Below are 13,700 nucleotides of genomic sequence, written 5' to 3'. Positions count from 1 at the left end.
AAGTTATCCTTGTAATCCTGACAAGGATATTGGTACGAATTTATGAAATTATTATACTGTCATGGATTCCTAATGAATGTACAAACTTTTGAATTTGTTCGATCGTTTAAAGCAGGTAAGAAAAAATAAAATTGAAATATTCTTATACAAGTTATCCTTGTAATCCTGGCAAGGACATTGGTACGAATTTATGAAATTATTATACTGTCATGGATTCCTAATGAATGTACAAACTTTTGAATTTGTTCGATCGTTTAAAGCAGGTAAGAAAAAATAAAATTGAGAGATTTTTATACAAGCTATCCTTGTAATCCTGGCAAGGATATTGGTACGAATTTATGAAATTATTATACTGTCATGGATTCCTAATGAATGTACAAACTTTTGAATTTGTTCGATCGTTTAAAGCAGGTAAGAAAAAATAAAATTGAAATATTCTTATACAAGTTATCCTTGTAATCCTGGCAAGGACATTGGTACGAATTTATGAAATTATTATACTGTCATGGATTCCTAATGAATGTACAAACTTTTGAATTTGTTCGATCGTTTAAAGCAGGTAAGAAAAAATAAAATTGAAAGATTCTTATACAAGTTATCCTTGTAATCCTGGCAAGGATTACAGTACGAATTTATGAAACTATTATACTGTCATGGATTCCTAATGAATGTACAAAATTTTGAATTTGTTCGATCGTTTAAAGCAGGTAAGAAAAAATAAAATTGAAAGATTCTTATACAAGTTATCCTTGTAATCCTGACAAGGATATTGGTACGAATTTATGAAATTATTATACTGTCATGGATTCCTAATGAATGTACAAAATTTTGAATTTGTTCGATCGTTTAAAGCAGGTAAGAAAAAATAAAATTGAAAGATTCTTATACAAGTTATCCTTGTAATCCTGGCAAGGATATTGGTACGAATTTATGAAATTATTATACTGTCATGGATTCCTAATGAATGTACAAAATTTTGAATTTGTTCGATCGTTTAAAGCAGGTAAGAAAAAATAAAATTGAAAGATTCTTATACAAGTTATCCTTGTAATCCTGGCAAGGATATTGGTACGAATTTATGAAATTATTATACTGTCATGGATTCCTAATGAATGTACAAACTTTTGAATTTGTTCGATCGTTTAAAGCAGGTAAGAAAAAATAAAATTGAAATATTCTTATACAAGTTATCCTTGTAATCCTGGCAAGGACATTGGTACGAATTTATGAAATTATTATACTGTCATGGATTCCTAATGAATGTACAAACTTTTGAATTTGTTCGATCGTTTAAAGCAGGTAAGAAAAAATAAAATTGAGAGATTTTTATACAAGCTATCCTTGTAATCCTGGCAAGGATATTGGTACGAATTTATGAAATTATTATACTGTCATGGATTCCTAATGAATGTACAAACTTTTGAATTTGTTCGATCGTTTAAAGCAGGTAAGAAAAAATAAAATTGAGAGATTTTTATACAAGCTATCCTTGTAATCCTGGCAAGGATATTGGTACGAATTTATGAAATTATTATACTGTCATGGATTCCTAATGAATGTACAAACTTTTGAATTTGTTCGATCGTTTAAAGCAGGTAAGAAAAAATAAAATTGAGAGATTTTTATACAAGCTATCCTTGTAATCCTGGCAAGGATATTGGTACGAATTTATGAAATTATTATACTGTCATGGATTCCTAATGAATGTACAAACTTTTGAATTTGTTCGATCGTTTAAAGCAGGTAAGAAAAAATAAAATTGAAATATTCTTATACAAGTTATCCTTGTAATCCTGGCAAGGACATTGGTACGAATTTATGAAATTATTATACTGTCATGGATTCCTAATGAATGTACAAAATTTTGAATTTGTTCGATCGTTTAAAGCAGGTAAGAAAAAATAAAATTGAAACATTCTTATACAAGTTATCCTTGTAATCCTGGCAAGGATATTGGTACGAATTTATGAAATTATTATACTGTCATGGATTCCTAATGAATGTACAAACTTTTGAATTTGTTCGATCGTTTAAAGCAGGTAAGAAAAAATAAAATTGAGAGATTTTTATACAAGCTATCCTTGTAATCCTGGCAAGGATATTGGTACGAATTTATGAAATTATTATACTGTCATGGATTCCTAATGAATGTACAAACTTTTGAATTTGTTCGATCGTTTAAAGCAGGTAAGAAAAAATAAAATTGAAATATTCTTATACAAGTTATCCTTGTAATCCTGGCAAGGACATTGGTACGAATTTATGAAATTATTATACTGTCATGGATTCCTAATGAATGTACAAACTTTTGAATTTGTTCGATCGTTTAAAGCAGGTAAGAAAAAATAAAATTGAAAGATTCTTATACAAGTTATCCTTGTAATCCTGGCAAGGATTACAGTACGAATTTATGAAACTATTATACTGTCATGGATTCCTAATGAATGTACAAAATTTTGAATTTGTTCGATCGTTTAAAGCAGGTAAGAAAAAATAAAATTGAAAGATTCTTATACAAGTTATCCTTGTAATCCTGACAAGGATATTGGTACGAATTTATGAAATTATTATACTGTCATGGATTCCTAATGAATGTACAAAATTTTGAATTTGTTCGATCGTTTAAAGCAGGTAAGAAAAAATAAAATTGAAAGATTCTTATACAAGTTATCCTTGTAATCCTGGCAAGGATATTGGTACGAATTTATGAAATTATTATACTGTCATGGATTCCTAATGAATGTACAAAATTTTGAATTTGTTCGATCGTTTAAAGCAGGTAAGAAAAAATAAAATTGAAAGATTCTTATACAAGTTATCCTTGTAATCCTGGCAAGGATATTGGTACGAATTTATGAAATTATTATACTGTCATGGATTCCTAATGAATGTACAAACTTTTGAATTTGTTCGATCGTTTAAAGCAGGTAAGAAAAAATAAAATTGAAATATTCTTATACAAGTTATCCTTGTAATCCTGGCAAGGACATTGGTACGAATTTATGAAATTATTATACTGTCATGGATTCCTAATGAATGTACAAACTTTTGAATTTGTTCGATCGTTTAAAGCAGGTAAGAAAAAATAAAATTGAGAGATTTTTATACAAGCTATCCTTGTAATCCTGGCAAGGATATTGGTACGAATTTATGAAATTATTATACTGTCATGGATTCCTAATGAATGTACAAACTTTTGAATTTGTTCGATCGTTTAAAGCAGGTAAGAAAAAATAAAATTGAGAGATTTTTATACAAGCTATCCTTGTAATCCTGGCAAGGATATTGGTACGAATTTATGAAATTATTATACTGTCATGGATTCCTAATGAATGTACAAACTTTTGAATTTGTTCGATCGTTTAAAGCAGGTAAGAAAAAATAAAATTGAAATATTCTTATACAAGTTATCCTTGTAATCCTGGCAAGGACATTGGTACGAATTTATGAAATTATTATACTGTCATGGATTCCTAATGAATGTACAAAATTTTGAATTTGTTCGATCGTTTAAAGCAGGTAAGAAAAAATAAAATTGAAACATTCTTATACAAGTTATCCTTGTAATCCTGGCAAGGATATTGGTACGAATTTATGAAATTATTATACTGTCATGGATTCCTAATGAATGTACAAACTTTTGAATTTGTTCGATCGTTTAAAGCAGGTAAGAAAAAATAAAATTGAAATATTCTTAAACAAGTTATCCTTGTAATCCTGGCAAGGACATTGGTACGAATTTATGAAATTATTATACTGTCATGGATTCCTAATGAATGTACAAACTTTTGAATTTGTTCGATCGTTTAAAGCAGGTAAGAAAAAATAAAATTGAAAGATTCTTATACAAGTTATCCTTATAATCCTGGCAAGGACATTGGTACGAATTTATGAAATTATTATACTGTCATGGATTCCTAATGAATGTACAAAATTTTGAATTTGTTCGATCGTTTAAAGCAGGTAAGAAAAAATAAAATTGAAAGATTCTTATACAAGTTATCCTTGTAATCCTGGCAAGGATATTGGTACGAATTTATGAAATTATTATACTGTCATGGATTCCTAATGAATGTACAAAATTTTGAATTTGTTCGATCGTTTAAAGCAGGTAAGAAAAAATAAAATTGAAAGATTCTTATACAAGTTATCCTTGTAATCCTGGCAAGGATATTGGTACGAATTTATGAAATTATTATACTGTCATGGATTCCTAATGAATGTACAAACTTTTGAATTTGTTCGATCGTTTAAAGCAGGTAAGAAAAAATAAAATTGAAATATTCTTATACAAGTTATCCTTGTAATCCTGGCAAGGACATTGGTACGAATTTATGAAATTATTATACTGTCATGGATTCCTAATGAATGTACAAACTTTTGAATTTGTTCGATCGTTTAAAGCAGGTAAGAAAAAATAAAATTGAAATATTCTTATACAAGTTATCCTTGTAATCCTGGCAAGGACATTGGTACGAATTTATGAAATTATTATACTGTCATGGATTCCTAATGAATGTACAAACTTTTGAATTTGTTCGATCGTTTAAAGCAGGTAAGAAAAAATAAAATTGAAAGATTCTTATACAAGTTATCCTTGTAATCCTGGCAAGGATATTGGTACGAATTTATGAAATTATTATACTGTCATGGATTCCTAATGAATGTACAAACTTTTGAATTTGTTCGATCGTTTAAAGCAGGTAAGAAAAAATAAAATTGAAATATTCTTATACAAGTTATCCTTGTAATCCTGGCAAGGACATTGGTACGAATTTATGAAATTATTATACTGTCATGGATTCCTAATGAATGTACAAACTTTTGAATTTGTTCGATCGTTTAAAGCAGGTAAGAAAAAATAAAATTGAGAGATTTTTATACAAGCTATCCTTGTAATCCTGGCAAGGATATTGGTACGAATTTATGAAATTATTATACTGTCATGGATTCCTAATGAATGTACAAACTTTTGAATTTGTTCGATCGTTTAAAGCAGGTAAGAAAAAATAAAATTGAAATATTCTTATACAAGTTATCCTTGTAATCCTGGCAAGGACATTGGTACGAATTTATGAAATTATTATACTGTCATGGATTCCTAATGAATGTACAAACTTTTGAATTTGTTCGATCGTTTAAAGCAGGTAAGAAAAAATAAAATTGAAAGATTCTTATACAAGTTATCCTTATAATCCTGGCAAGGACATTGGTACGAATTTATGAAATTATTATACTGTCATGGATTCCTAATGAATGTACAAACTTTTGAATTTGTTCGATCGTTTAAAGCAGGTAAGAAAAAATAAAATTGAAAGATTCTTATACAAGTTATCCTTGTAATCCTGGCAAGGATTACAGTACGAATTTATGAAACTATTATACTGTCATGGATTCCTAATGAATGTACAAAATTTTGAATTTGTTCGATCGTTTAAAGCAGGTAAGAAAAAATAAAATTGAGAGATTTTTATACAAGCTATCCTTGTAATCCTGGCAAGGATATTGGTACGAATTTATGAAATTATTATACTGTCATGGATTCCTAATGAATGTACAAAATTTTGAATTTGTTCGATCGTTCAAAGCAGGTAAGAAAAAATAAAATTGAAAGATTCTTATACAAGTTATCCTTGTAATCCTGGCAAGGATATTGGTACGAATTTATGAAATTATTATACTGTCATGGATTCCTAATGAATGTACAAACTTTTGAATTTGTTCGATCGTTTAAAGCAGGTAAGAAAAAATAAAATTGAGAGATTTTTATACAAGCTATCCTTGTAATCCTGGCAAGGATATTGGACGAATTTTTGAAAATATTATACTGTCATTAATTTCCAATGAATGTAGAAAATTTTGAATTTATTTGATCATTTAACTCAGGTATAGAGTATAATTCTCATACAAGCTATCCTGCTGATCTTGGCAAGGATAATTGTAAGAATTTATGAAATTATGATATATTATTCAAAATTTTGAATTCATTTCATCATTTATATATAATCTTATACAAACTACCCTGATGAGCCCGGCAAGCATAATGCACAAATTTACGAAATTATTTTACTGTTTTCTGTTCTCAGTACGTTAAAAGTTTCATGTACATAGATACATACCGAGCGTTTAAAAAAAAATTAACAATCAACAATAGAATAAATTAGTATACAGTAAATATCATAATTGTATTTCAATCTTAAGAGGTTTAAAAACCGGTGATGCGTTAATTTTAAAAGTCAAACTTATTATATTTTACCTATTAGTCATCATCTATTTTAAATCTAATTCGTTATTGTGACATGAAACAACATATAACCCACATAAAAAGTGATAAATCAAAAAAATAATATATTGCCTATAAATGTTAATAATTTCCGAATTCTTACGAAAATAGTAAAAGTGATTTTAATTAATGTTAATGTTAAACAAGAAAAAAATGTTTTTTTTCAATATCGAATGAAAATAAAATTTTTCACAAGATTATTCGATGCATGCATCAGTATTATATAATATACAATAATCATTTTAATCTAATTAATACGAATAAAAAAAAATCGATGATGATGTTAATTAAGGAAAAACCAAGTTGTTTCATGACGAAAAGCCATAAGTTGTTCTTTGCACCTACCTCGCATTGCCATTATTTATAGTGTGCTTTATAGAAACACGCACTTTCCAGCTAGTAGCACTATCCCTTCAACCCCTCAGGGCACCATAAGGTCATCCTAAATCACCTACAACTCGATTATTTCAATCTATTTATATATTTATTTGAATTTCAGCTCGGAGAACGCGCACCAAAGTGTTCAAATAGTGCAATAGATTTTTGCAGTCTATTTGTGTTAACCAGGAAAAAATGTTGCGATGAACTTGGCGCAAATTGCCGAAATTTGGGAGGGGGGCCAAACGTTAACGTTCCGAAGGGGGCGGAGGGGCGACAGGGATCGCATGGGATTATTACGTAAGCTCGCAGTGCACGTCCGCGAACAACATATCAAATCTACAAGGTTAAACGGACGCATCGTTGCCAAATTTTGTGTGATTAAATAAAAGTGCGTTCGATTTTTTTTGTTTGTCTCGCAGTGGCGTCTACCGAAAAATTCATTAATTACAAAAAAAAAATTAATTTAATATAAAACGTTCGTTCGCATTAATTGTATAAAATGAGTAAATCAAAATAATCATTTGAGGCATTATATTCATTGATTTCCATCAGGCTTTTGACACAATTCGAAAAAAACTAAGGAAAATTATGAAATACATGAAAATGGGAATGGGGAAACTGAAGTACTAGAATATGAACATAATATGGTGACAAAAAAATTTATCATAAATAAATCTGAGACTTGAAATATACAGGGTGTCTCTCATAAGATCAGACACTCTAGCAGATGCCTTTAGGAAACCGAAAATATGACGATTGGGGGCATTAATTTTATACTTTGGCGGTCCCCTCGTTTTTTGACTCTAGAAAATCGAAAAATCATCCGATTTCGATGAATTTTTTTTCAAATTTTCGTTTTTACGAAAAGAATATGGAAATATAAAGAAAATGAAAACTTCTATTGGTTAGGTTAGGGAGGGGGTGCTAAAAATTCAGATCAAATGTTCTGTTTTTATTTTTAATTGTAAAAACGTGATAAATCAACATTTTTGTACAATTTTTTTTTCAATTTCTTCGTTTTTTGCGTAGATTATGAAAAAAAAAATATAACAACTTCATTTGATAATTTTGAAAAAAGTTATCAACAATTATCCGTGAATGAGGACATTTTTATGAACATTTAAAGCCCTGAAACCGATATAAGTTTCAATTTTTTTTATTACCATAATTTTTTTCGTAGATCCGACGTAAAAACGATGATTTAAAAAAAATCGGATGATTTATCAATTTTTTAGAGCCAAAAAACGAGGGGACACAGCAAAAGTAAAAAATTACAGAAAAAATTTCTGTTTAGGTGATTTTTGATAAACTTTCTGTCCAGCAATAAAAAATATATTTAGACATTGTAATTAAGAAGAAGCCCAGTTTAAGTAGATCAGTAGAGGAATCGCCTACAGGCTGAGTAGGATGAAACTCAGTGACAGTAAATTTTTAATTTGATTGTTTATACGAAGAAGACGATAGTAAGTAATTTAATAAAAATTAGAACTATTTATGGTTGAAATTGAGTCAAGAAAAGCTAAAATCGTTAGATCTTTTATTAGTACTTAGCCCTAATGTATTTTACTGTTTTTCTTATTCAACTTAACCCAACTTAACCCCTAGATTAAAAATGATTCCAATACGCAGTATGATTTGCACTAAAAGTATGTCTATAAAGCGTAAATAACGTAATTAACAACATAAATATGCGTGATTTTCACAGGGACAGCCTGTACAATCTGATGATAACAAAAATTAATTTTTCAATTGATTTTTTATTAATAAGGTACTTTTTGTTTAACTCGATAAAATTTATGACTTAGGAGATATCCCAAGAAGATCGTTCGCAATAAAGAAACATTCTGAAAAAAATTATTATATTATTATATTAGAAAAAACTGAAATGTAGAAAAATTTTGTTGGTTAGCCTAAAACTTATCAAATAAAAACAAAAAAAATCATAATAAATGCACATTGCACTTCTACCGGAGTCCACGTAGGATACTCCTTTAAGCATCCCAAGATTCTGTCTTATAACATCACAATGGAAGTTTATTCTATCGATTTTTTAGTTTATTCTGTTTTGTATACGTCACAGCATTATTTCCACGTTATCTACTCCAGCCTTCAAATTATACGAAATACGGAAAAAGATGTTATAGATTTTATTTCAATTGGCAAATGATTCTGCATTTTTTTGCATCGTAAAGTATTGAGCTCTTAACCAATCCTAAACGTGGAGTAGGTAGGTAAACGTCGTGCTCTGCGTTCGATTATTTATACGAACCGGTTTTTGTTACCTCGTTTAAAATTAAAAAAAATAAAATTATTTTTCTCAAAACCTCTTGAACGGAAACGATTATTAATTATTTCTCAGTAACTGCTTCGTAACCTGGTTCATAAATGTGTGTCTGTTCACTGAAATTAGAAGTTTAGTACAAATTGGTTTACTTAGAACTGCATATCTAATTTGTTCATTGCATTCGGTTCTATGAAACATTTTCGTGAGCATGATAATGAAGTTTCATCGGAAATTGTGAATGAAACGAGTTATATTAGTGTTTCGGTTCCCGACAGACGATGAAATTGCTAAATGGTGAAGACCTCAAAGAGGTTGCAAACGAGCAACCAGAAGAAGATGACTCGGAACAATCTATTGTTGAGGAATTCCAAGCACTGGACTTGGCGTTCCGAATGCTCGAACGTCAAGAAGAGTTAGACCACGCGCAGTTATTACAACTGAAGAGAATTAGAGATCTAGCTGCTATGAAAATAAACTCCAAATTAAAGCAGACAAGTATTTAGATCTACTTTATGCCACAGCACTAATTTTGATAATACTTTGAACCATCTCTGACAAGCGTTAAGTGTTGAATTTTTTCAAAATATATCTTCATTGCTTCAAAAGTGACAAGAGCTGAGACTGGCAAAGAGTCATCTGGCAAACTATAACCAGAGAAGAACTGCTGAATGAATCAACCTAAGTAATACCAAGTTCTGTCGCCTCAACAAACACCTGAAGACGCTAGACCTAGACCTGTTGCACAGAGGACGAAATATCTATCCGCATTCTCTGGAAGTGGAAATCCAAAGCACTACACCTGGAAATTGAAGAAGAAGATCTCTGGAAATTGAAGTCATCCCGCATTCTAGACTTTTTAAAAGGAATGGGATTGATGGATCAGCTGTAAACACATTCTATGCGTGAAAATAATCAAGGATTTCACCAGAAACTTGATTATGAATTGATGAAAAATGTAATTTATATGATTGTGAGTTGATTTTAGAGGTCAGTAGAGGCGGCAAAAGATGGATAGCCTACAGGCGGCGGCAAATCTGTAAATCCACCTCTGAACTAAATTACTAACTAAAAACTAACCAACGTTTTTGTTAAACAACAGCATAAGCGGATAAGCCGTGTAAGTTTATTTCTTTGGACACCAAAATCTCCAGACCTAACTTTCTTAGATTTGTGGGGCCAAATAAAATATCTCGTTCATACCAATAGACTATAACAAAAGATGAATGAAATTATTAAGAGAACAGTTCAAATTACTGCAGATAGTTCAATGTAAAAACTTCAATTTCCGTTTGGGCAAATAATCTTCTGAATCAATTTTCGGATTGATACAAGGTGACTCTCCGCAGATGTGGGAGCGAATTTCACTAACTCTAAACAGAGTACGGAGGCGTGTGTTTCTCTTTAAATCACTTGGAGAAAATTTCGGACGGACTCATCAGTCCATTCTCAGGTACTACCAATGCAAGTGTAGATTCAGCCCCAATAACACAGTCGTAACCACCATACGAACCCGTCTAAATCGACCTCCAAGCCCGCTATGTGATTCGTACCATCGAATCAAACAACTTAGTTGCCGAAGAAACCCTTCTTACCCCCTGACTTAACAATATACGATACCTCGGTTCAAAGCCCAACAGGAAACTCCCGCCCCTCCGGCTGCTAGCAGCAGCGTACGAAGCCCTTCCTAAAAACTACCTCAACTTCCGTATCCTTAAGATAAAACTTCGTCGATCGTCGATGTAGTTTTCTTCGGTTTCCCTGTAACCTGGTGCATCGTTTTTACTTACTAGAGCTCTCTTTTTGTTTTCGTTTTGGGTGAATCAGCTGAATTAACGTTTAAGGAAAAAATCTGGCCGTTTAGACATTTTTTAAGATATCGCGGGACAGAAAAAAGATATCGGTTAGGTTAGTTTAGAAAAAAGATATCGGCATGCGGTTTTTGCTATTTTAATGTTATCGTCGTTATTGTCGACGTTATTTTAACAGCGAAAATGTTATTATACATCGTAACATGTATCAATCTTGAAAATTAACATTTTTTACAAAAAAAAATTCACAAAACTTTTATTATCATATAAAAAGTGCCACTTAATTGGATTAATTTTGGAAAAGTTATTAATTGTTTATATTCAAATAAGCCCTCTAGTGGTGGACCACAAATTTTGAAAATAATTTGAATTTCCACGCGTTTTTTGTTATAATTTTCCCCCTGAATCTGTTCCTAAGAAGTAAACGACAGTCGTTCTTAGTTGGGGCCGTATAACTCCTTAGAGATGCGATTTGTTATTTAGGTAAGTTGCCTCTTGTATCGGACACCATGTATCATTAGTTTCCACAATGTTACTTCAACCTATCAAAATTTTTTATTCAAATAGATCCATTCAAATACTAAGGGAACAAAATTTATTCTAAAAAGTGCACCCACTAGCACAGACACTGTTTTTTCTAGTAGGCTGTCAACTACAAGACGCAGATCTGATCCATTGTTTCAATATATCGGCACAGCAGAAAGAACCGGCGATAGTGATTCAACAGAACAAAGAAATCGTTCTACAACTAAAAGGTGCACGTAGCAATTCGACCGTGTCGCAGGTCTACGCAGCATTTGCAGGAATGCTAATTCGTTTACCGCCGTGTTGCCATATTGACTGTTTTCAAATTAAAATACGGATAAAACAGGTAAACGCTGTGATGATTTTCATTTGTTTGATGTACCTTCATTAAAAGACATTATTTTGTTTAAGTCATACCAGTTTTTTTGGGACAATTATACGTCCGATATTTTTAACTAAAATATTTTCAAAGATGACCGACTTCCGGTTCTATCGTAAATCGACTGTAACTTTGTTATTTTAAATAAAACACCCTGTATATTAATACATTTTTGAAATCTACGTAAAATTTTAGTACACATTTGTCTATAAATTTTTTCGAAAAATTCATACTTTTTGAGTTATTAATTTTTTTATAAAATATTTGACCGTTGCAGGCCCTTATAAATTATTTTTTTACGAAGACACCCTTAAATATATGAAAAATGGTTTCTATTCGGTTGCTTTTATCAAAATCAGACGTATTTGAATCGATGTTGAAAAATTTTTCATTTTATACAGGGTGTGTGTAAAAAGTGTTCAAAGTTTAACTTCATAAATAACAAATTTCTTTATTTTTTTTAATATAACCACCCGGTTTTTTCTATTTTAATGCATTTAGGGGTAAAAAACAAGGCAAATTCGTGTATACTTTTCTATACCGAAACCTTACTGTTATCCAGATATTAAATGTTTTCTGTAAATTTTTAGATTCGATTAACTTTTGCATAGTTAAACTTTGAACACTTTTTATACACACCCTGTATAAAATGAAAAAGTTTACAACATAGATTCAAATACGTTTGACCTTACTAAAAGCAACCAAATAGAAACCATTTTCATATCTTTAAGGGCATTCTCGTAAAAAAATAATTTATAAGAGTCTGCAACGGTCAAATTTTTAAAAAAAAATTAATAACTCCAAAAGTATGCATTTTTCGAAAAAAGTTTTTAGACACAAATATACTAAAATTTCACGTTAATTTCAAAAATGTATTAATATACAGGGTTTTCTATCTATCTACAGATCGTATCTGAAAACCCAAACGTAGGAATTTTCATGATTTCACTATTGAGTATTTTACCATATACAGATAGTTTTAACTCGTCGTGGGACACCCTGTATATTCTTTTCTGACCTCATTTACATGTTTTTGTTTAAATAACTTAATTTGGACGACTGTATAACGATTGCTTTAAGACTTACTGCACTGTAAGGATAGAGAAGTTGATAATACATAATATCAAATTGATTGATTTTTTTATCACCAGTCTCGTTATTTAATAGCCACTCCTCGTATTCTTGGTATAGGCAGATCGACCGTAAAGCCAAAATGACTAGTAAAAAATCCACAAGTAGTATTATTTCCATATTTCCACAATTTTTTTCATCACTATCGGTAATATTTCTTCAATTATTTTTCGTTTAATTCCAATATATTTTCTAAAAATTTTCAAGTAGTTTCTATTCACTATAAGTCTTTATTTCTCTTGTTAAATCTTTTCTTGAACATTTTTTTCGTAATAGTTATAGAATTTCAATATTTTTACACTTTCCACTGTAATGGTAAGATTCGGTAAACTACTTTACACCTAGTACGAAGATGTTCCCAGAAATACCTGGCACGACCTAGAGATGGCGGTAGTTACTTCAAAAATCCCACTGTATTAGAAAGAGTTTCAAGTTTGTCCAGTATTTGTTTGGCAGCCATCAATAGTGAACGTTTTCTACTCTTGAGAAATTGCTTCTTCGTGATTAACAGTAAAATAATAAGGGTAGCAGAGTTTAAACGAAGCCGTTCGATCTGCGAAGACCAGCATCGCTGTGTTCGACCAAATGAGGTGACTACTCCAGAAATGTTGAAGAAAATCCACAAAGAAGTACTGGATGATCGTCGACTGGAAGTGCCCAAGCTAGCAAACATAGTAGGCATAGGGTACATCGCATATAAACTGAAAATTTGGACATGAGAAAGCTGTGCACAAGATGGGTGCCGCGTTTGTTCAAAATGGAACCGTGGATGAAACGTGGGTCCATCACTTCACGCCTAAAGCAAAAGAACAATCAAAGTAATGGACTGGAAAGGGATCACCGGCTCCAAAGAAGACAAAGACCGTTCCAAAAAGAAGCAAAACAGCTGAGTTTGGTTCATAAGAAAAT

The 13,700-nt window shown here is 30.8% G+C and overlaps 1 protein-coding gene across 2 annotated transcripts in view; it reads right to left on the bottom strand.

The window, feature by feature from the left end:
• LOC130449281 (zinc finger protein chinmo-like) overlaps positions 1 to 13,700 on the bottom strand; it is a 106,074-nt gene that overhangs the window by 51,925 nt on the left and 40,449 nt on the right. Inside the window, exon 1 of one of the 2 annotated variants that reach the window (XM_056787000.1) lies at positions 6,629 to 6,872. The exons of the other annotated variant lie outside the window; for it this stretch is intronic. Coding sequence (XP_056642978.1) covers positions 6,629 to 6,641 — 13 coding nt within the window. The 5' untranslated portion in view covers positions 6,642 to 6,872. Of the gene's footprint in view, positions 1 to 6,628; positions 6,873 to 13,700 lie in introns of those variants that run through there. 2 annotated transcript variants of the gene reach the window in all.

Source organism: Diorhabda sublineata, chromosome 10 (genome assembly GCF_026230105.1).
Source record: "Diorhabda sublineata isolate icDioSubl1.1 chromosome 10, icDioSubl1.1, whole genome shotgun sequence".
NCBI lineage: Eukaryota > Metazoa > Arthropoda > Insecta > Coleoptera > Chrysomelidae > Diorhabda > Diorhabda sublineata.
This window is presented reverse-complemented; position numbering and strand designations above follow the sequence as displayed.